At 45.3% G+C, this 20,491-nt stretch overlaps 2 protein-coding genes across 3 annotated transcripts in view; one reads left to right on the forward strand and one right to left on the reverse strand.

The window, feature by feature from the left end:
* Positions 1-4,378, forward strand: part of LOC121729282 (protein FAM102A) — a 74,249-nt gene extending 69,871 nt beyond the window's left edge. Inside the window, exons 8-13 of one of the 2 annotated variants that reach the window (XM_042117745.1) lie at positions 270-361; positions 941-1,402; positions 2,277-2,379; positions 2,719-2,827; positions 3,444-3,561; positions 3,941-4,378. In XM_042117745.1, the coding sequence (XP_041973679.1) occupies positions 270-361; positions 941-1,402; positions 2,277-2,379; positions 2,719-2,827; positions 3,444-3,561; positions 3,941-3,944 (888 nt within the window). In that variant the 3' untranslated portion in view covers positions 3,945-4,378. The remainder of the gene's footprint in view (positions 1-269; positions 362-940; positions 1,403-2,276; positions 2,380-2,718; positions 2,828-3,443; positions 3,562-3,940) is intronic. The other variant, XM_042117746.1, reaches the window with a different exon arrangement.
* Positions 4,379-9,602: 5,224 nt separating this feature from the next.
* Positions 9,603-20,491, reverse strand: part of LOC121729990 (protein crumbs) — a 51,194-nt gene continuing 40,305 nt past the window's right edge. Inside the window, exons 15-24 of the mRNA XM_042118775.1 lie at positions 19,827-20,408; positions 19,408-19,650; positions 16,714-17,018; positions 16,235-16,357; positions 15,580-15,985; positions 15,287-15,370; positions 14,582-15,137; positions 14,249-14,512; positions 11,229-11,325; positions 9,603-10,995 (exon numbers count right to left, since the gene is read on the reverse strand). Coding sequence (XP_041974709.1) covers positions 10,599-10,995; positions 11,229-11,325; positions 14,249-14,512; positions 14,582-15,137; positions 15,287-15,370; positions 15,580-15,985; positions 16,235-16,357; positions 16,714-17,018; positions 19,408-19,650; positions 19,827-20,408 — 3,057 coding nt within the window. The 3' untranslated portion in view covers positions 9,603-10,598. The remainder of the gene's footprint in view (positions 10,996-11,228; positions 11,326-14,248; positions 14,513-14,581; positions 15,138-15,286; positions 15,371-15,579; positions 15,986-16,234; positions 16,358-16,713; positions 17,019-19,407; positions 19,651-19,826; positions 20,409-20,491) is intronic.

Raw genomic sequence — 20,491 nt, forward strand, 5'->3', positions numbered from 1 at the left:
TTAAAAGCGGCCAAGTAAATATTTAATCTCATTTATTATTTACACTGCAAATACTGATATTCCTGTATAACAATACTGTCTACTTATTTAGGTCTAGAAGTATATTGTAATAATAACATAGTTGCAGTAAGCTGTGTAATATCTGCAATCTGTAGTCTGCAGTAACCAAATAACAATTTCAGTAAGAATATTATGATAAGTTTTTGGCCTATATGTATTTTCATTAATTGGCAATTATAGAGACTTATTCTGCTATCTATACGTTTCAGGCGTCAGGGTACGGCAGTTCAGTGTCAGCGGCGTCGGCGCACTCGCGGCAGAGCAGCGAGGGCGAGGCCGACCCGCCCCGACACCACAACAGGTAAGCGCCCCGTGTGTAGATACGCCCCCGACACGTGCACACTGGGTACCATCATGAGCGCTGCAATTTATACGCTATTTATTATGACGACAATATTTGAATGGCATTAAAATGTACTGTCGTTAACAAAGATTGTGTACTAGTAACCTTTTGCTATTGTAATAAGATCAAAACTTGTCAAAACATCAGGACAGCGTAACATTGTGGAGCTCGTGACTGCACTGGCGTACAGCTGCTGGCACCGTGTCGTGCACACCTAGTGCTTGAACATGGACCTGTCGATATATCTCGGTCGGCACATTACCGCCACCTCCGACCTCCCTAACCGCTTATTTTTCGTTTAAAATTTTTATTTAGGTTTTCTTGTACATATTATTTTACTTTTTGTATTTTATTTGCTACTTATTTTTTTATGTTCTCAACGGGAGTCACTGAATGGCGGGTCATACCGCTCGCTGTGTAAATACGTGACGCTTCGCCGTCGGCCGTCGGCGGAGCGCGCACTAACACACCCCTACTTTTCTCTCTGTTTAATGTATGTTGTGTTTCTCCTTCCTCCCCGCTCCCCGCCCCCCGCAGCCGGCCGCTCGCCAAGCTGCTGCTCGAGCGCTCGGCGGCCGACAGCGCGGAGGTGTACCTCACCCCCAACACCACCCTCGCGCCCCCCTCTCCGCCCGACGTGGTCCCCCGACGCGCCCTCCTCGCGTCCCCCGCGTCCCCCGCGAGCGACGAGTACGCCACGCCCGACGCCACGCTCGTCGCCGACTCCCTCGACCGCCGTCGCAAGGCCGCCTCCGTCCTGGCCGAGGCCGAGCCGCTCGCGAGCTTCCAGATCTGCAAGCAGAGGTCCCTGACCGCAATCCCCGCGGCGGCGGAGCGCGGGCGGCGCGACGAGCTGTTCACCGACTTCCCCTTCCTCACGCCGCTGGCGCACCGCCGCACCTCCACGTCCGCGCGGCTCGTCGACGACGAGGCGGGCGACCTGCGTGGCCAGTTCCGCAGCCTCGCCGTCCGCCCGCCCGCCGCCGCCTCCACGCCGCGGTGAGTCCCCGCTCGCTTACCTCCCCCCCTCGCTGTGGTGGTGTGCCGACTGATATCTGTGTGTGGTGGTGGCGGTGCTGACGTGTGGTGTGCGGCAGGCGGGAGGCGCGGGAGGCGGCGGGCGAGGAGCGGTGCGCGTGCGGCGCGGCGCGGGAGGCGCCCCCGCGGCCGGCGCTCGCCCTGTGCGGACCCCACGTACCGGCGCGCGGCCCGCACGCGCCGGCCCCGCCCCCGCGGGCACGCCGCGTGCTGCACGCTCGTGCGGGCCGCGTCGCAGTAGATGTTGTCTCGTGTCGATGTCTAGTGCCGCTTGTAGTCCGTCGGCCGCGCCCGACGTCCGCAAATTTTCTTTTATATTCCCAAAATAACTTCGAGCTTTATTTTTTTATTTTCTGCATTTGTAATCCGATTCATTTTTAATATTGTATACGCCAAAAAACACATTAATTTCATTGCATGATGCTAATAAAGTTCCATGCTTCTGCATGTTTATTTTATTTTTTCAATTTTATTTTTTTATAAATTGAAATTTTAATTATTTTATAGTAATCTAGTGCCGTAAGGACTGCCCTGTCGCTTAACCGAATACAATTTTTAAATAAGTTGTAAGTCGTGTCCTCGCACCTCCCCCGTGCGTGCTGTGGTCGCGCTGTAGACGTCGTGCCATAATTGTTAAATGTTGCCAAAGCTTTTATAAAGTTTGATCTTGAACAAATAAACCTACTTATTAATAACATAAATTTATTAGTACTTACAAAATCATGTAGGATTAATAGTTCTAAATGAAAAGTACCAAAAGCCCTGTTGTCGCGGGCACCGTACTGACGTGTGACGTCATCGGTGACGTGTAGTGAGACGTGCCGTGACGTTGCAGGAACCCGTCGTCGGGGTCGCTGACGGCGTCGGCGTCGGAGAGCGGGTCGCTGGAGCGCGCGCGCGCCCTCGCCCGACGACAGCAGCCCGCACAGGATGATCAGGTACCATAATTATTTATACCATATTCATCGATTAAACTTCGTGCCTTGCTCGTTCCAGTCCTATTCAAAGTATACAATATACGCCAGTAAACGTTATTTTAACATAACGCAACGTTTGAATACCGTTTTGAAACGGAGTAGATAGGTTGATGAATGATGCATAACATTTTTTCTATTTTAAATTGCATTATAGAGTGGCTTTATTTAATTTAGACATAAATCCTGAATCCCAATTTTAATAACATAGATTTCAATTTCCTTAATATTTATTTTATTTTGTTATATTTACTAGATGTCATATGTGTTACCGTGTTAACGCTCACGTGTCGCGTGTTGCAGCACGCGGTGTCGTGTCGCGTGGAGAACACGCGCGTGAACCCGGACTCGCTGATCGACGAGCTGCTCGCCGCTACCAAGTTTGAGCAGGCCGTCGACGACTCCGCCGAGAGTGAGTATACCTACTTTTACGTTCCTTTATAGTCTAGCTGCCGCAGTCTGACACGAATATTAATTCGTTACCTGCAATTAAATTAAGATTTTGACTTCAGTCCCATACATTATGTGCCTGAAAACTCTTCATTCGATTGAAGTTTAATCATCATTAAATGTCTCCGAGTTCGGCCACAAAGTTTAGACAGGGTCCACACCTACACCGAAACGCCGCGGAACGCTGTTGCAGTACCGCTGACTTTTGGTGGGTAGCGCTGCGTCCATTCACCATTCTTTCGTACGCGTCCTGCATAAATATCACACCGAAACAAAGCAACTTGATGCATAAAGTAAAATGTTTGAAGCGTGACGTTGCTTTATATTTAAACGAATTGATATGGTAATAGTAATTATGGTTGTGTCGTGTCTCGAGAAGTCTCATTTCGGTGTAAACTGACTCGGGATTCCTTATATGCACGACATACTAGTCTAGATTCAGACTAATATAGACATACTAGTTTAGGTTCAAGCTTATCATGAAAATAAGTTTTAACAAACGATGACCTAAACTGGCTAGCTGCTAGCATATTTTGCAGTGACTTAGGATGTTTACATTTAGTTTTATCCGTTTCCAGCGTCGGGGCTGCAGCTGTACATCGCGCGCGACGGCACGGCGGAGCTCGGCAGCCGGCAGCGCACGCACGCCGCACGCCGCGACTACCAGCGCGTCGTGCTGCAGCCCACCGACAACAGGTAGCTGGAAGATATAGTTTGTAGTGAAAAGTACTACCTGCAGTTATATAACTATTTAGCTAAGGGTAACTCGTAATACGACCACAAAGCTTTGGTTCCAAAAACCGCCTGCGTCGCTTATTTGCATTCCGAGGGCAGAGTAAATCGCCACTTCTCATCGTGAAGACCTTGCGGTAATTTACACTCTGATTATAATGATCGTTATTGATTATTATTGACTTTGCCGTAATACATAGCTGTATTTAATAAATAATCGGAGCATAAAGAGTCAACGAAAGCTTTGTCGTGTTTATGCTATTTTACCCGTAATAGTAGCTCACTGCGGAGCTCCTTATAATAAATTTTGAGATGTTTTAAAAATTGTGTTTGCGACTTGCAGGTAGCCAACGGCGTGCGAGGGGCACGCCCGCAGCACGCAGTACAAACGTGATACCTGAGCAGCGGCGTGACCCGCCGACCCGGGAGGCCCGGCAACCGGCGAGACCCGCGCCGCGACCCGCCGTGACCCGCCGCGTTTCGCGGTGTCCCGCCGTGTCCCGGGTCGCGGGTCGTCGTATTTATTTATTGATGAAGTGTCGGAGGTGACGTCGCGGACAGTATTACACGAGATTGGGCGCCGCCCGGACGATCGTATTTATTGTTTGTAATATTGTATCATAAATTATGCCATAATGTTATCGTTTTACGAGTCGTATTTGTATATTGTTATGTGAGTGAGTGTGTGGCGTCGCCGGTGCGGGCGAGGACATTCCTACTGCGTGTGCTTCCCGCGCGCCCCCCCGCTCCCCGCGACTATTTTAAAATTAAACTTCACTTTTTTAAATGTTTTAAAGCCTGCCCTCGCTATGCCAATGTATATTTTCGAGTGAATTCGAATCCCTCCATTTTATGGTTTAACCCACTCGTGCCAAACGCCTCATCTACCCAAAGGTCAAAATCACCAGAGGGCCTGGCAAATCCAAAACTTCCGTCGTGTATATTTTACCGTTAGAATGCAGAATACGTTAACGTGCACATTACCTGGGTAATCTGCAGATTCCCTAATACCATCCGTTAAAGTGTGAAATTTAAATTAAAAAAAAATATTCCTTTGTCCAAAAATTATATCATATAATTCTCTACTACTAAATAACATGTTTTATTCAAACAAGAACCTGTTTTATATAATTTAACTAGATGTCCCGCGCGACTTCGCCCGCGTAAATTAGGAATTTTACAGAAACCGTACATTTTCCCATAAAAATATTTCCCCCGTTTCTGCCACATTTTCCTGAGTTTCTTCGGTCGTATTAGTCTTAGCGTGATAATATAATATAGCCTATAGTATTACTCGTTGATCTACCTGAGATAAGTTTTTAAATCGGACCTGTAGTTCCTGAGATTGACGCGTTCAAGCAAACATACTCTTCAGGTTTATAATATTAGGTAGGTATAGATTTTTTTTAATTATCGCTTGACAAACTCGAGTCTCGATCTAAAAGACTATGAAATGGTATACTATGGTAGTGATGGTGATGATGATGATGATGAATGTAATTTGCATAGTAGCATATGCTTTCTGTTCTTAAAACAACGCCGAAATTCCCAAACTTGTATCTATAAAGAATCAGGAGTTCTCTCAGCACCTTCCGAACCACGGTATACCAAGTATGTCTCGGTGCAAAATCTTACTTGTTGGTAGCATATGCTTAGAATACTTCTCACGAAACCGAAGTCACCACATGTTTCCCTATAAGTTTTGAGGAGTTCCCTCGATTACCACTTTTGTGAATATAATACCAAATTGGGATGATACCCTATATACCAAAAGAAAAATTTTGAAAATCGGTTAACAAACGGCGGAGTAATCGTTGAATATAAGAAAACGAACATAACACCTCCCCCATTTTGAAAGTCGGTTAAAATTGTAGCCTATGTGTTATTCTGATGTATAAGCTATATTATTGTAAAGTTTCATTAAAATCCGTTCAGTAGTTTTTGCGTGAAAGAGTAACAAACATCCATACATCCAAACAAACTTTCGCCTTTATAATATTAGTAGGAAGTAGGATAAGAATAGAATAAACTTTTTAAACTTTTACTGACTCACCTAGATAATCTGCAGAATACCTTGTTAATCTGCAGTTTAACTGGTTTACGCACATTAGCGGTAACATAAGTATACATATTTTAGCAAGTAGTCTGCAAAACTACAAACTGACGTGTGACTTGTGAGTCTTACTTCCAAGCAAGAATCTGCTCAAATAAAATGCTCATTGCATCTTGATCTATCTTACACTGTGGCGGAACGTAGCGCGTGTAAAGGTAGCCATTCAAAATTCAGCCTTATTAAATGCGCAAGAGTATGCACAAAATCTAATGAAAAGTGCGTGCTCCGTCACGTCTCGGTGTAGATTCTCCTACAATTGCGTGATACTACGTAACAGGCCCCTGTTCGCCTGCCAACTCTTTTATTACTTCTATTTTAGACAACTACTGGCTGTTCTGTAGACTTCCAAAATATGAGGGCGGGCGGGGGTGGGGCACGAGGTCGGGGAGGGGAGGGCCGCACCGCCTGATGTAACATAATGTTTTACTACAGCCTGTACAGTATTTGAATAAAGGACGTGTTTAGAACTGCTGGTGTGTTTCATTTTGTTGTTTGTGTTTTAATGGTAAAAAAGAGGTAAAAAGACTTCGTCGTTTATGAATATTATGTTGAATATTGAGGTTTCAAGGTAAACGATGTAATCATGGGCGCCGGCAGAAATAATTTCCAAGGGGTGCAGATTTTAGTTTTCTTTCTTTTCTTTTGACGAACAACAGTGACTGTCTATTTACGTCAATAGAATGCATTTAGTGCCGAAACATTACGAACTATCTTTGTACGGCATGGTAATAGGGTTTTTTTTTTTTTTTTTTTTTTTATTATAAAATTGTGGCCGTCTATGGACTGTTCGTCCATATCCTTTTTTTGTTATTTTATTATTTAGATTTTTTGCACCAAGGATAATTGAAATAATATTATGAATTTTAATTAATTGTGGTCCATCACGCCATGGACACTTTTTTTTTTTTTTTTTTTTTTTTTAAATAAGTAATCTATATTTATATATATACTTAGTAGAATAGACTATAATATAGTATACATATAATAAATAAATATATATTTATTGTTTTATAAATTACTAATAATAATAATATGTTTTGAACGGTGAGGTCCCAGTCGGTGTGGCGGCCAGTAGGTCCGACATTTTCCGATTTCCTTAGATTTTATGCTGCTCCACCCTTTGCCTTTAGATGTTGTGACATTGGCTTGGTGGAGAGGGGTCACTCAAGCTGGGTGGAGTTTCTAGGGTGTTAAAGAGATATCGTTCTGTGTCGAATCTACCCGCCATGTGGCTTAGGACTTTATCGTTCCTGTCTTTTATAGCCATTTTTATGTTATAATCTCTTATGTGTTCGGTTGACACCTCCGTGGCTCTTTTTATGAAGCTTGCCACAGCGTCTCCATCAGTGTCAGTGTAATAGACACAGGTGTTAGTGTGCCGGGATATGGCTACAACTGCATGAGGAACGCTGTCATGGATTGCCAGCTTTCGGGACTTGGTCTGTATGATGATCACCGAGGGACTCGTTAATCCCTGAGCTTCATGGATTGTGAGGACGCGAGAGTCCGTTCCCGATCCATAGCCTGTATTAGTGAGGGCTGCTTTCTCCTCTTGTGTGTGGACAAGATACAGGGTATTTAGATTGGTTTTAGGTATTCTCGCTCCTGTATACTTCATTAGCTTTAGGGACCGCACAATTTCCTTCGATGAATAGATGTTATTATAGACCATGCTTAAGGCGTATGCCACATCCATAGGGCTCCTGTGTGTGCAAGACAGCTCCTGGGTGATGCTGGTTACCAGGTTTGGACGAGTGTAATTAAGTTTAAAGAGGTTTTCACGCTCTATAAACGGGAGTTGGTTAATATCTCCAATGAGGATGACATCGTTGGCGCCTGTTAACTGATTCGCCATGACGATTGAGCCGAAATGGTTCATGAGGGCCTCGTCAACTATCAACCTTTTGTAGGTTTCTTTTGTCCCATTTACCAGCAAAGAGGCCATGGTACGAACTTTATCTTTAACTTTGTTGCCAGTTCGTAGCGATAGCCTTTGCTTTAGATCCTCGGCTGCTTCGATTGTCGTTGTTATTATAACGTCTGTTTCCTCATTGAAGTTATTAATGATCCAAGTTGTCTTCCCACATCCAGGAACCCCATTGACCCACGAGTAGTTGATAGGTTTCGCGAATATATCCCAGTCCATGCTGGATTCGGGGTCCCCAGATAGGACTTCTGCCATTTCTAGTATCCTGTCTTCCAGCATTATTCTGGTACATTCCGCTATTACCACTATTGGATCCTCAGATTTTGTGATAAATTTGAGAGTTCCCGTGCGTTTTGTCTCATCCTCGTCCAGAACCACGAATCCGCAGTCGGCACTTAACGCCGCCATATACTGCCCTGTCATCGCCCCGGCAATTATTGTGGAGGTGACATTGTCGTATATGGCAGCTTTTGCATCCTCGAGTCTCACTTCTAACAGCTTTTGATTTTTCCGCTGATAGGCCTGCATGATCTTATTGCAGGTCAAGAGCTTTATGGTCTTATTTGCTCTTATTATCGCCTGGAACTCGAGGAAGGCATTTATTATATGATCTTCGGGGCTCTGGGCCAGTCTGAGTTTTGGCGGGAGCACTTGCCCGAGATCGGCCCTATATCTTTTGTTTTTATTTGCCGGTGTTTGTGTAGATGGTTCCCTCAAAAAAGCCTCCATTGCTAAAGCCTGCCGATTTGTTTGTGACGAAGCCTTGATCCGAGAAAGGGTGTTTTTATCCTCGATCATTCTTTCACGATGAAGTACTTTTTTGATGGAGCCCACAAACGCTTTTAATTTGGCCGTTGAGTTTAGAGACTTCTTAATTTCATTTTTATTTCTCTCTTTCTCATCCTCTTTTTTGGTCTCCCGTGATGCTTGGAGTCGTTCACTTGCGGAGGATGAGTTCGCCTTATTGCTGGGTTGGGACGTTGCTGGCTGATCATCACGATTCTTTTTGAGGAAGCTTAGGTCATCCCCTCTGTTCTCGTAGACGATTATCTCATGATGTTCTGAGGCTTTTACTATTCCATAGTAATTTGCAGCCCTGCCTTTGTCCTGTCCCAGTGACATGGCGTCTACGCTGATTATGCGTGGGGTGGTACTGTGTCTTATATGGTAATAGGGTTACAGACGGCTTTTATTTCAATAATTCCTGTTAATCCCGAGATACCCAAGGGGTGCAAGTGCACCACCTGGCACCCCTCTGCCGGCGTCCATGGATGAAATATATATTATTACTAGCGACCCACCCCGGCTTCGCACGGGTATAAAATATAAAGCCTATATCACTCACTGAAGAAATGATTAAAATCGATTCAGTAGTTTTATTCATTACTACCCGTGGCCCGCATTGGTCGGTATCGCCGCAAAAGCTACGTCCCACAATTTTATAATCTGTAATATCTTCGAAAATATGCATTTAAATCATATACTGTAAAGGGCCATATAGAACTATATTAAATCAATAATCCTTATTCATTTAAAGTATTTCATTGCGTAAGGATTATTGCTGTATTGTTTAAAATCACTTCGAAAATTAGCCATTACTTAAAGTTAAAAAGTAAAATTGGTATATCCATAAGAGATAAGACATATTATACCTAATACCATCGCGGAATTTTCTGTAGACCTTTTCATGGTGTACAATACATTATTTATTTTGATAAATCTCGTAGGGTTCAGTTCAAAAAAATTAAATTATTTACGACATCACATTAGAAACCCCAAAATAACAGTATTTCTTCACCATTTAATGAATGTTATTATACTTATAAACCTTCCTCTTTAATTAAGAAAACCGCATCAAAATCAGTTGCGTAGTTTTAAAGATTAAAGGGACATGAGGGAAAAAATAGCAACATTGTTTTATAATATGTACGTAGTGATGTTGTTATAAGGAAATAAAGCTGCATGTTTATCTGGTTAATATTTTATTGCGATCACGAAGTAAATTCATAAACAGAGTGCAATCGTAATTGTACAAGTACACTACACACTGTGGACGGTAACATTGCGCGCGGCGCCGGACGCGCACGCACGCACACATGTACGCACGCACGCGCCGTCCGCCGCACATACGTGCACACTACTTAACCTAGCGCGAGTCCATCTATATACAAATTAAATACATTCACATAAATACACAGTAGAAAAACGCGACTCCAAAGAGCGGAGCGCGCCAAAATATCACAAAAACAGTGTCAATATCACACCCGCGGAACTCAGTCGGACAGAAGGAGGAATGTAACATTGAGCAGCTAGGGTCGCCCGGGGGCTGGTCTAGGTAAGTACACTTGCGCCCCGCGCCCCGCGCCGCGCGTTAGCGGTATTTGTACAGGCGGCGGCGCGCGGGACAGAACTTATCTCTAATTTAGAATCTTGCACGCTTTCATTTCAATTACACTTACGAGCTACTTAATACTACAATACTCCGCCGGCGCACCGCGAGACGCTACCGGCAGTATTATAAAATGAGTTGCCGTACTAGTACATACTTTAAAATACAGGGTCTTTAATAGTTACATTTCATTTAAGTACTATAATTATTATAAACATATCTCGCGGCGCCGGACGGCTACGATATAGTCATCTCTTCTACATAATTATAGATTTTGGTCACGTAAAATTATGTCATAGTATAAAATCCTTAAAATATAAATCGTACAATACAAAACGGTACACCTCGGCGAAACCCGATAAAATTCATTCAAATATAAAAAGATTAGGCACCCGTCGAGCTATATATACACGACGCGGGCGCGCGCTCCCGGCGCCGCCCGCGTCACTCCACACTACGATTTGTGATTACTGCTTCTCCTCGTCTCTACGTAAAATATTCTCCGGCCCCGAACGTCACTCGGGTCAATATCGCTTTCTATAAAACGGCCGCCGGTCCCGATCGACACGAGCCTATATGAGGCGCTCCTCGGGCGGCGGCTTGAGCGCGTTGTGCATCATCTCGGCGCGCGGGTTGCAGTACTCCTGGCCGGAGGGCGAGTAGGTGCCGCGCGTGGCCCGCTTGCGCCGCGCCTGCGCCGCCAGCGCGCCCAGCGCCGCGCCGCCGAGCGCCAGCAGCAGCAGCGCCGCGCCCGCGCCCAGCAGCACGCGCGTGCGCAGCGCTCCGCCCACCGCCGCCGCCGCGGTGCAGTTGCGTCCGTCCCAGCCGTCCGCGCACTCGCACTCGTAGTCGGGGACGTCGGTGCAGCGCGGCCGGCACGCGCCGCCGTTGTCGCACGGCGTGCTGTCCGCCGCGCACGGGTCCGGCAGCGCGCATCCCGCGCCGCACCATCCCTCCTGACACTCGCATCTGGAGCGAGGGTTAACGTTGTTTAAGATACAGCCATAACGAGTATTTCAGATCAAGGAAGATGAATTACTGGATATGATAGATGAGGTGACGTTTTAAGATAGATGGTGAAAGCACCAGATCACCGGCTTCCTTAAAACGACACCTTTTTCTTTAATTATTATGCTATTTTTACTCCCTTTATACTGTCAACATATATAGGTTTTTATTAGAAAGTAATAAAAGCTACATACATGTATGATCCGGGCGTGTTGACGCAGGCGCCGGGCCCGCACACCGCGCCCGCCGCGCACTCGTCCACGTCCGTCTGACACCGCGCGCCGTGCCAACCTGTACACGACGATCACAGTATAGCTTATACAGTGTCTTAAAATTTACCTACTTTTCCCGCTTCCTATAGTTGTACCAAATATAATATTAAAAGGTGTTCGTTGCCCTTTTAATTAAAAAAAAATATTAGTCCTCTTAATAATATTAGTAAACAAGAAAAACCACTGACTGGACTAATTGCAAAACAATAGTTTTATTGCTCTCCAAGGATCCAATTATATTTTCCTTATAATAAATGAATCAACTTTATATGTTGTGAGTGACGGCCACTTGTGACAATTGCATCCCCTAGATTATCGGCAGCTCCGGCAGCGCCAGATATTACCAAAGTCGGTATCGGCTGATAACAGTATCAAAATCTAATCGCTGCACTATTGAACAATACTCTACCACAATACTTCAGACGTCACCTTCAAGCTACATTTCTTACATTACTTTTTGTTGATGTTTTTGTGACTCGATATTGTAAAAATGTGGTAAAAAATTCACAATTCTTCCGCTTCCGAACTATTTATAACTCTTATCGTTGTAACTAATCTCAGACTCGTTATCAGTGCTCCTTGCTTTAGTGAGTAGGGTGACACGTGACTATGTTTACACTAGTATATAATATGAATGGATCTGCATATTCCCGATGAGTCAACGTGTAAACAGATGAGCCACGTTTCTCATTCAATGAATTACTAAGTAGTTTATTATAGGTCCATTTATAGGTGACGATGAGTTTTGTTGAATTCGATAGTTACGGGTTTCCCTAAACATTTGAATATTTAAAACTTATCAAGTATTAAACAAAAATATTTGAAACATTAATATTATGTTGCCGTTAACACACTCCCACACATTAACAGTCCGCCTGCATGCTCTGGTCGGCAGGCTGCCTGACAGTCATTGACCGTCGATACAAAATATACAAAATCGTCAAGGGAACTGTGAGTCTGTGATCTTTTCCGATCAACTGCCAGGCGGCGGCCTGCCGGCGAACTGTTAATGTTTGGGGCCCTTGAGAGTAGGTTATATAGTCCAACAACAAGATAATTTGTGATATAAAAATATGTAAAAACATAATTTAATGTCCGCATTAAAGGCCTGGGTAACTAGCTCTTTTTAAAAGGGTTATAATATCTAGAAATCATTACAAGGCAGTAATCACCAAGTAAATACTTAAAGTACGGCCAATAATTTGTAAAGCGCTTTCTATTTTTCCCGCGCGTATACTACACCATTATAACATACCGAGTGCGAGTATCAGCCAACACGAAGCCCACCACAGCCGGGACATCGCATCACCACTCACTATAACTCCGCACTATAACTCCCACTATAACCCCCGCGGCCCGCACTATAACTCCCACTATAACCCCCGCGGCCCGCACTATAACCCCCGCACTATAACCCCACACAAACCCCTACCCTATAATCACAGTTGTCTATCCACTGGCGACATTGTCGACGCTCGCGACACGACTGCGGCCCGCGCGGCGGTTCCCAAACTGTGCGCGTCATACTCACGCGTTTACTCACGCCATTCTATTCCAATGAGGGAAGCCGTGACCTTGCCCATTGTATGGTGACAATAAAGCGCTATAGTTTTGGCTATCGATAAATAAGCGCATCTAATTTGACTTTGTATTGTGATTAGATTTTATTACGATTTTCGCTATTTTACGTTTCAGCGTAAGTTTATAGTTTTTTATAATCTAGGTCATGCGCTTTCTTCGTCGTGTACTGTCATAAACTAAAAATTAGCCTAGTAATCAAAATCAAATCAAATCAAAGTAATGCTACGGCTAAAATAACGGTATCACAGTATAAACGCTAAAGTTTGAGAGCCTCAGTCGCATATCGCTTATCAGTGATAAGATTGTGCGCGGCCGATAACACACGCCAGCCTGCCTAGCATACGCCAACGAGATATCTCACTCTTGAGATAATAAAAAAATACTCGTCTCATAATGTCAAAATCTCGACATTATCTCGACAAAACTCTATAAAAATGTGTTATTTCGATGATGGATCTACGCGAGAAAAAATGGTTCTCATGCTAGAGTCAATAGAGATAAAGAAACAAACCATCAAACAACGAGAAAACACGTAGAGTGATATATCTCGTTGGCGTATGCTAGGCAGGCTGGTATTGTATCGCGCTATTAAACTTAATCAATATGTAATTTTTTATTATAATTAATTACTTTTGTAAGTACATTTTAGATACGTATTAGCACATTTTTATTTTACTTTATATCGCGGGCTTTAAGCTAGAAGGTCGTATAGAAAAGTTGTTCTTTTAAAGTCGAAAAACTCTACAACTGAAAATTTGCATGTGTCCTACGAATAACGAAAACTACATGTGTCTATGAAAGTACTACATACTATTAGTACTACATACTACTAGTAGTACTAGTACTAGTAGTACTAGTACTAGTACTACTAGTAGTACTACTAGTACTACTAGTACTAATATAATGTATTCTGTGGTATTACGTGGAATGATCTTTTGTATTTTAATTATTCCAAAACTCCCAATATTGCACTTACATCTATTACCTTCTTAAAAAACGACATTTTTATAAGCCCTTCAGGCTTAAAGCCCGCGATATGTTCGTTTTTTGCATAAATGGAAAATATATAATATATAGATAAAGAAAATAATTCGTTATGTTAAATAATATGGATAGTATGTAGCTAAAGTATACATAAAATCGATGTTTTATTTATTTCCAGTCCTAAGGCTCCATTTATACAAAAAATGAAGATTTTCTAAAATATTAGTTAGCTACTTCATCCACTTACGTCTTCGATTACATTTTATAATATTTCCTTTTTTTACTTTGTAATCTTACTACAAAATTGTAAGCAACAGAGTTTATTAGCATGTAGTTTCAGTCTCAAAGGCGCATGCAAAGGGGGTTCGTTGTCATACCTGTCGGGCAGGCGCAGTCGTAGCCGGCGCCGCGTGCCACGCAGCTGCCGCCGTGCTCGCAGGGGGCGGGGCCCGCCTCACCGCACGCGTCGCGCTGCACCTCGCACCGCCGCCCCCCCCACCCCTCCTCGCACGCGCACGCCGCCGCCGCACGGTTGCACTCCCCGTGCACGCACGCCGCCACCTCGCAGAACGCCAGCTCGCAGTGCACGCCCGTTCGCGATGGGCCGCACACGCACGTGTAGTTGTTGCCGCTCGCCGGGTCTGTAACACAGAGACAATATTACACACGGTCCTTCGATAAATAAAAAGCGCGGTCGGGGCGACGCTCACCCGGCACGTCACGGCACTCGGCGTCGGCGGCGCAGGGGCGGTGCGCGCACGTGGGGCGCGCGGGCAGCTCGCAGCGCGCGCCGTGCCAGCCGTCGGGGCAGGCGCAGACGAAGCGGCCGGGGCCGTCCTCGCACGAGCCGCCGTTGAGGCAGGGTGCGGACTCGCACTCGTCGACGTCACGCTCGCACAGGCGGCCGTCGTAGCCAGCGGGGCATTCGCAGGTGTAGGAGTTGACGCCGTCGCGGCAGGTGGCGCCGTGCCGGCACTCGTGCGCGAGGCACTCGTCCACGTCACGTTGGCAGCGGTCGCCGGCGAAGCCGGGCGGGCAGGCGCAGGCGTAGGAGGCTCGCACGTCCTCGCAGCGTGCGCCGCGTTCGCACTCGTGCTCCAGGCAGAGCACGCAGCCGACGTTCTCGGCGGCTCCCCAGGGGGCGCCGGCCGCGAGCGCGTAGTGCGGCTGCGCGGCCAGCAGCGCCGCCGCCGCGCCCACGAACAGCTGCTCCTCCGTAAAGTACGGCAGCAGCAGCCCGCCCACGTGCACCGCGCCCATGCAGCCCTGTGCCACACATTTCATATAAAATATCGTTCATTTACATCACATTACGATTACACGATATCATGTAAAAGTATGTCATCATTTTGTATTAATGTACACCACATCCAGTATAATTTTTAACTGGTTTATACCATATTATGAGTACCGACCTTGAAGTACTCTCCCGAGGGGTTGTCGTCCAGCAGCTCGTCGGCCTCGGAGTACTCGAACACGGGCTCCGTCGAGTTCTCCCACTGGATATATCAATGTCGTTAAAAAATAGTAACGGATTGTGTAAACAAATTTCAAAATTAATCAAGGCGAATTTTCAGACAAATTATGTTTTGTGTTTGCAAAAACGATCTATCGAAATCATTGACATAACAGTTAAGACTCATAAGTCGTATAGAAGCTACAATAAATTATTTTGAAAGTTGAAAAATATACAAGCGTAGCGACGTACCGGCATGGGCAGCGGGGTTGTATGGGCGGGAGCGGGCGCGGCGGGGCGGCCGCCGCCCAACGTGAGCACGCCGGCGGTGACGAGGTGCTGCCAGGCGGGCACGTCGAACTCCTCCGTCAGCCCCACCTCCTCACGCCCGTCGCCGTCCACGAAGGCGGCGGTCAGGCGGCCGTCCGCGACCGTCAGCCGCAGCGTCGTCCAGTCTGTGGAGTCGCGGCGCACGCGCAGCCGCCGCAGCTCGGGCAGCGCGCGCAGCCGCCACCGCAGCGCCGCCACGCCCCGGTACACGCCCACGCTGAACCACCACCCCTCTCCCTCCCCCTCGCCCTCCACCTCACCCTCCGCCCCGTCCGCCCCCTCCGCCGCCGCAGACTCCGCGCGGAATAACGTACCTCCCACCTTAGTCCTGCAATTTAATATTTTCACTAACTTTTACTATAATACTTGCTATATATATTTATATATATGTATAAATATTTTTACACAAACTTTAAAGAAGTTTAACAGTAAGTGCTGTTCAGATTTTTTTTATGTTATTTAAAATAAACAATCCTGATTTTATTACAAATTATCGCTTCCAAAGCATTCACTCAGCAGTTATACTAAACAACGTATACGACTCTACTCGGAGCTAGCACAAGTCAAATTGTGATACCTGTATGTGATGGTGAGGGACGTGGGCGGCGGTGGCGCGTCGGCGGCGGTGAGCGGCGCGCGCAGCACGTACCGCAGCGTAGTGTTCGCGCCGTCGAACGTCGCGTTTGACACGCACTCGTAGCTAGGGTGATAGAAATAGAGTTACTTCACTGAATGTGACACGTACTTTTTATTGTTAGTAGTTAGTACACATACTATTGACAACTGCACTGCACATTGTCAATGTAGGTGACCAGTACTATATTTTGTAACATATAAACTTTAATACGGTCCACTATCATATGCCTAAATATATTATATATGGCAGCCTACAACTATCGATGTTATCGATCGACACTAAAGAAACATTTAACTTTAAGACACGTGGAAAACTAACAGCTTTAGACACAACAGAATTTAAAAACAGAATACATAAAGTTCTATTAAAATAATCAACTAAAACTACATTATTTTGAACAACAATATAATATGTCTCACCCTCGATCAAGGTTGCGGCAGTGCGAGTTGAGCGGACAGCCCTGGAGCTGGCAGAACTCCACCTCCGCGCACGTCTTGCCCTTGTAGCCGCGCGGGCAGTCGCACACGTAGTCGTTCCACGTGACGCGGCAGGCGGCGGCGTGCAGGCAGGGGGCGGACGCGCACGCGTCGTCCGACACCACGCCCGCCAGCACGCCCGGCCCCAGCGTCACCGCCCCGAACTGCGGCGGCACGCGCAGTCCCGCCGCCCCCGCCGCCTGCAGCGGGAAGAACTCCACCACGCTCACGTTCACGCCGTTCGATATCTGCGCAAACGTCCACGGTTAGTGTATTTTTTTAAATACACGAAAAACTTACGATACCGTTAAAAACAAACATAGTTGATTAGCCAGTTAAATTTTGTCACTAGTAGTAATAGTTTACAATGTAAGAAATTCAATAAGTCCTCAATAAAACCTAGTGCTACTTTTGGATGGATCAATTTATCCAAAAAAAAAATGTCAAGTCGAGTACGAATTTTCCCCCCTGGTATTCTAGGTCCCTTATAAAAAAATAAATAAAATAAATAAAATAAAAATTGTTTTATTTCTGAATAAATTTGAATCAAATATTTTCAGAATGTTGAATTACATGTTGCCTACCACCGGTTCGGGAACTAACCCGGCGAGAAGAACCGGCGTAAGAAACTCGCACGGGGCCACTTTTTAGTAAAATAAAACTAATTAGACAAAAATCGAAAATTACAGTAGATGAAAAAAGTATAGCAATGCCTATGATTACGAATTATTCAGTGAATTACGCTCGAAAGAGAAAAAACTTCAAAAAGAATGTTATAATAACTTTATAAAATTTTATGAGGACAAAATAAATTCATCACCAAAATACTTTTGGTCGTTTATTAAGTCTAAGTTAGGGTCTAACTCCGTACCCCCTTACATGAATCTGAATGGGGAAACTTCCACTGATCCAGATCATATCTGTGATATGTTTAACGACTATTTTAATTCGGTATTTGTAGCTTCTAACGACACCACACAGTTAGGTATTAACGTTTTAAATGAGTCGTCGCCGGTTAATTTATCAACTATTGAATTCTCCCAACATTCTTCCACATTATGTACACAAATAAATCATGCTCTATCTGACGAACAGCATGGTTTTCGTAAGTCACGTGGGGTTGCTACTAATTTAGTGTCTTATACAGACTTCATACTTAACGCCATGGATGTAGGATACCAAGTAGACGCCGTGTACACCGATTTCTCGAAGGCATTTGATAAAATAAATCATTCAGTTCTCATCAAAAAACTTTTGGAGCTCGGTGTTTACGGCGATTTACTGAGATGGAGTCTTATGTATCCAATCGTAGTCAGGCAGTCGCGGTAAAGGGATTTCAATCTACGTTTCTAGTGAACAGGTCGGGCATTCCACAGGGGTCTATTCTGGGACCTTTTCTTTTCATCCTGTACGTAAATGATATTCGAAAATGTTTCAGGAATTCTCATCACCTTCTCTACGCAGATGACACAAAAATCTATAAAATTGTCGAGACAAATAATGACTGTATTGAATTACAAAACGATCTGAATAGTCTCGACTCATATTGTGAAGCTAACCAATTATATTTAAATACTGACAAATGTCATGTTATAACTTTTACGCGGAAGAGAAACCCAATCATTTTTAACTACAGGATTAGTGGTCGAGCCCTTGGTCGGGTATCTTCAATACGTGATCTGGGAGTGACCCTGTATTCCAAGCTGAATTTTAATGAGCATATCGATGGGATTGTAGCTAGAGCTTACAAACAACTGGGAACAATTATTCGTATAGGTCAACCTTTTAAACGCGTAGAAACGTTTAAGCTGCTGTATAATGCTTATGTTCGAAGTGTTCTTGAGTTCGCGAGTGTTGTTTGGAATCCGGATTATGCTTTTAACATCAAACGTATTGAAAGGGTCCAATTTAAATTTTTGAAAACACTAGATTTTAGGTCTGGCTCACGGTCTACTGACCATCTTGAGTGTGCAGCAAGACATAATATTCAACAATTAGACTTAAGGCGTAAATATCTAGATAGTGTGTTTCTTTTCAAAATTCTGCATAGTTCCATTAATTCCTCTAATCTCTTAAGCAAAATTTATTTAAAAGTTCCGCGACCATCTTCACGTAGTATGGACACGTTTTATGTCCCGCCCTATCATACAAACTACGCGAGAAATACCTTCTTCAGGCGATCATGTTAATGCTACAATAATGATCTCAATTCTGTCGATATTTTTTCAAAAAATTTAAGACAATACAAAAGAGAATTAAATGAGGTAATATTTGGTTCATAAAATACTTATTAATAAATTTATTTATGTATTATCATTGCATTTGTGTGTAGGTTATAGGATACTTTATAATATGTAAAGTAGTACTTTTATTATATAAAAAAAGTTGTATTAGTTGTATTTTTTTAATGTAAATATTTTGTATTAATGTTATGGTACTTTAGGTCTAGTTGTAGTTAACGTTTATAAATAATTGTTAAAGACTGTTTGTTACCCAAATAAATAAATAAATAAAACATATCATAACTGATCATCGTCACACAATATCACATTCTCTTCAGGGTACAAGTTAAATATCTAGATCCGTCTATACTCTATTGATAAAGCAAACAAAATAGTTTATTAATGTAATATTAACCTGTACGTCCTGTATAACACCCTTGAAATAGTCGGCGTCGTCGTCGACCGGCGGGGGAGTGGTAGTGGCGGGGGGCGCGGCGCCCTGGGCGGGCGGGGCGGATGGGGGGGCGGGCGGCTCCGAGGGCGGAGGCCCGCCCAGGTACAGCACCTGGGCGTCGAGCTGCTTGGCCGCCGAGATGGGCTTGCGGAAGTATTCCGTGCCGTTCAGTTTCACCTGCACCAGCGTCGAGTTGCGCACCACCTGGGAACACGCGGAGGTGAATATAGTTGGACACTGTGAGATCATAGAAAAGACGAATTGTAATGTCTCAATCAAATTTTATTAAATACTAATTTGAAAAAGAAGTATATAGGAACTTTTTTAAAACACAGAATGACATATTATTTTTGTTTTAAGTAAAAATCTATGATAATGACCTGTATGAGGTGCGGGTAGCCGTTGTCGAGGCGCGTGCCGCCGACGGTGTAGTCCTCGGGTGTCTGGTTGAAGCGCAGGTGCAGGGTGAGCTCGCCGCCCGCCAGCGCCGCGCCCACCGCCGTGTCATCGTCGCGCCCCGCCCCGCCCAGCCAGAAGATCTGGCCGGTGGGCTTGCGCGTGCGCACGAACATGGATACGTCGAGCGCCGCGCGCACGCTGCGCCGCGCCGCCTCCGCCACCGCCACGGCGACGGCGCCGCGCGGCGAGCCCTCGTGCCCGAACGTGGCGGCCGTGTAGTTGTACTGGCACGTGTCGCCGAGGTAGGGGCGCGGGCACGTGCACACGAAGCTCGTCCACGCGTCCTCGCACGCGCCGCCACTCTGGCAGGGGTTGGGCGAGCACTGCGGCTTGCGCGGGCACGAGGCCAGCACGCCGTGCAGCAAAGTGCGCGCGCCGCCCGCCGCGCCCGCTGCGCCCGCCTCCTCCTCGTCCTCGCCCGTCTCGGCGGACGCGCCCGACCCGCCCGACCCGCCGTCCGCGCGCTCTGTCATAGCAGTCGCATTCGAATCCTCCGGCAGCACCTGCCCACGCCAAAAAGAAAGAGTAATTAAAAGCTGCTTTTTTATAATGGAAACTGATTAATTTTAAAATACCTAGATCCGGT

This window comes from Aricia agestis, chromosome 8 (genome assembly GCF_905147365.1).
Source record: "Aricia agestis chromosome 8, ilAriAges1.1, whole genome shotgun sequence".
NCBI classification, from domain to species: Eukaryota; Metazoa; Arthropoda; class Insecta; order Lepidoptera; family Lycaenidae; genus Aricia; species Aricia agestis.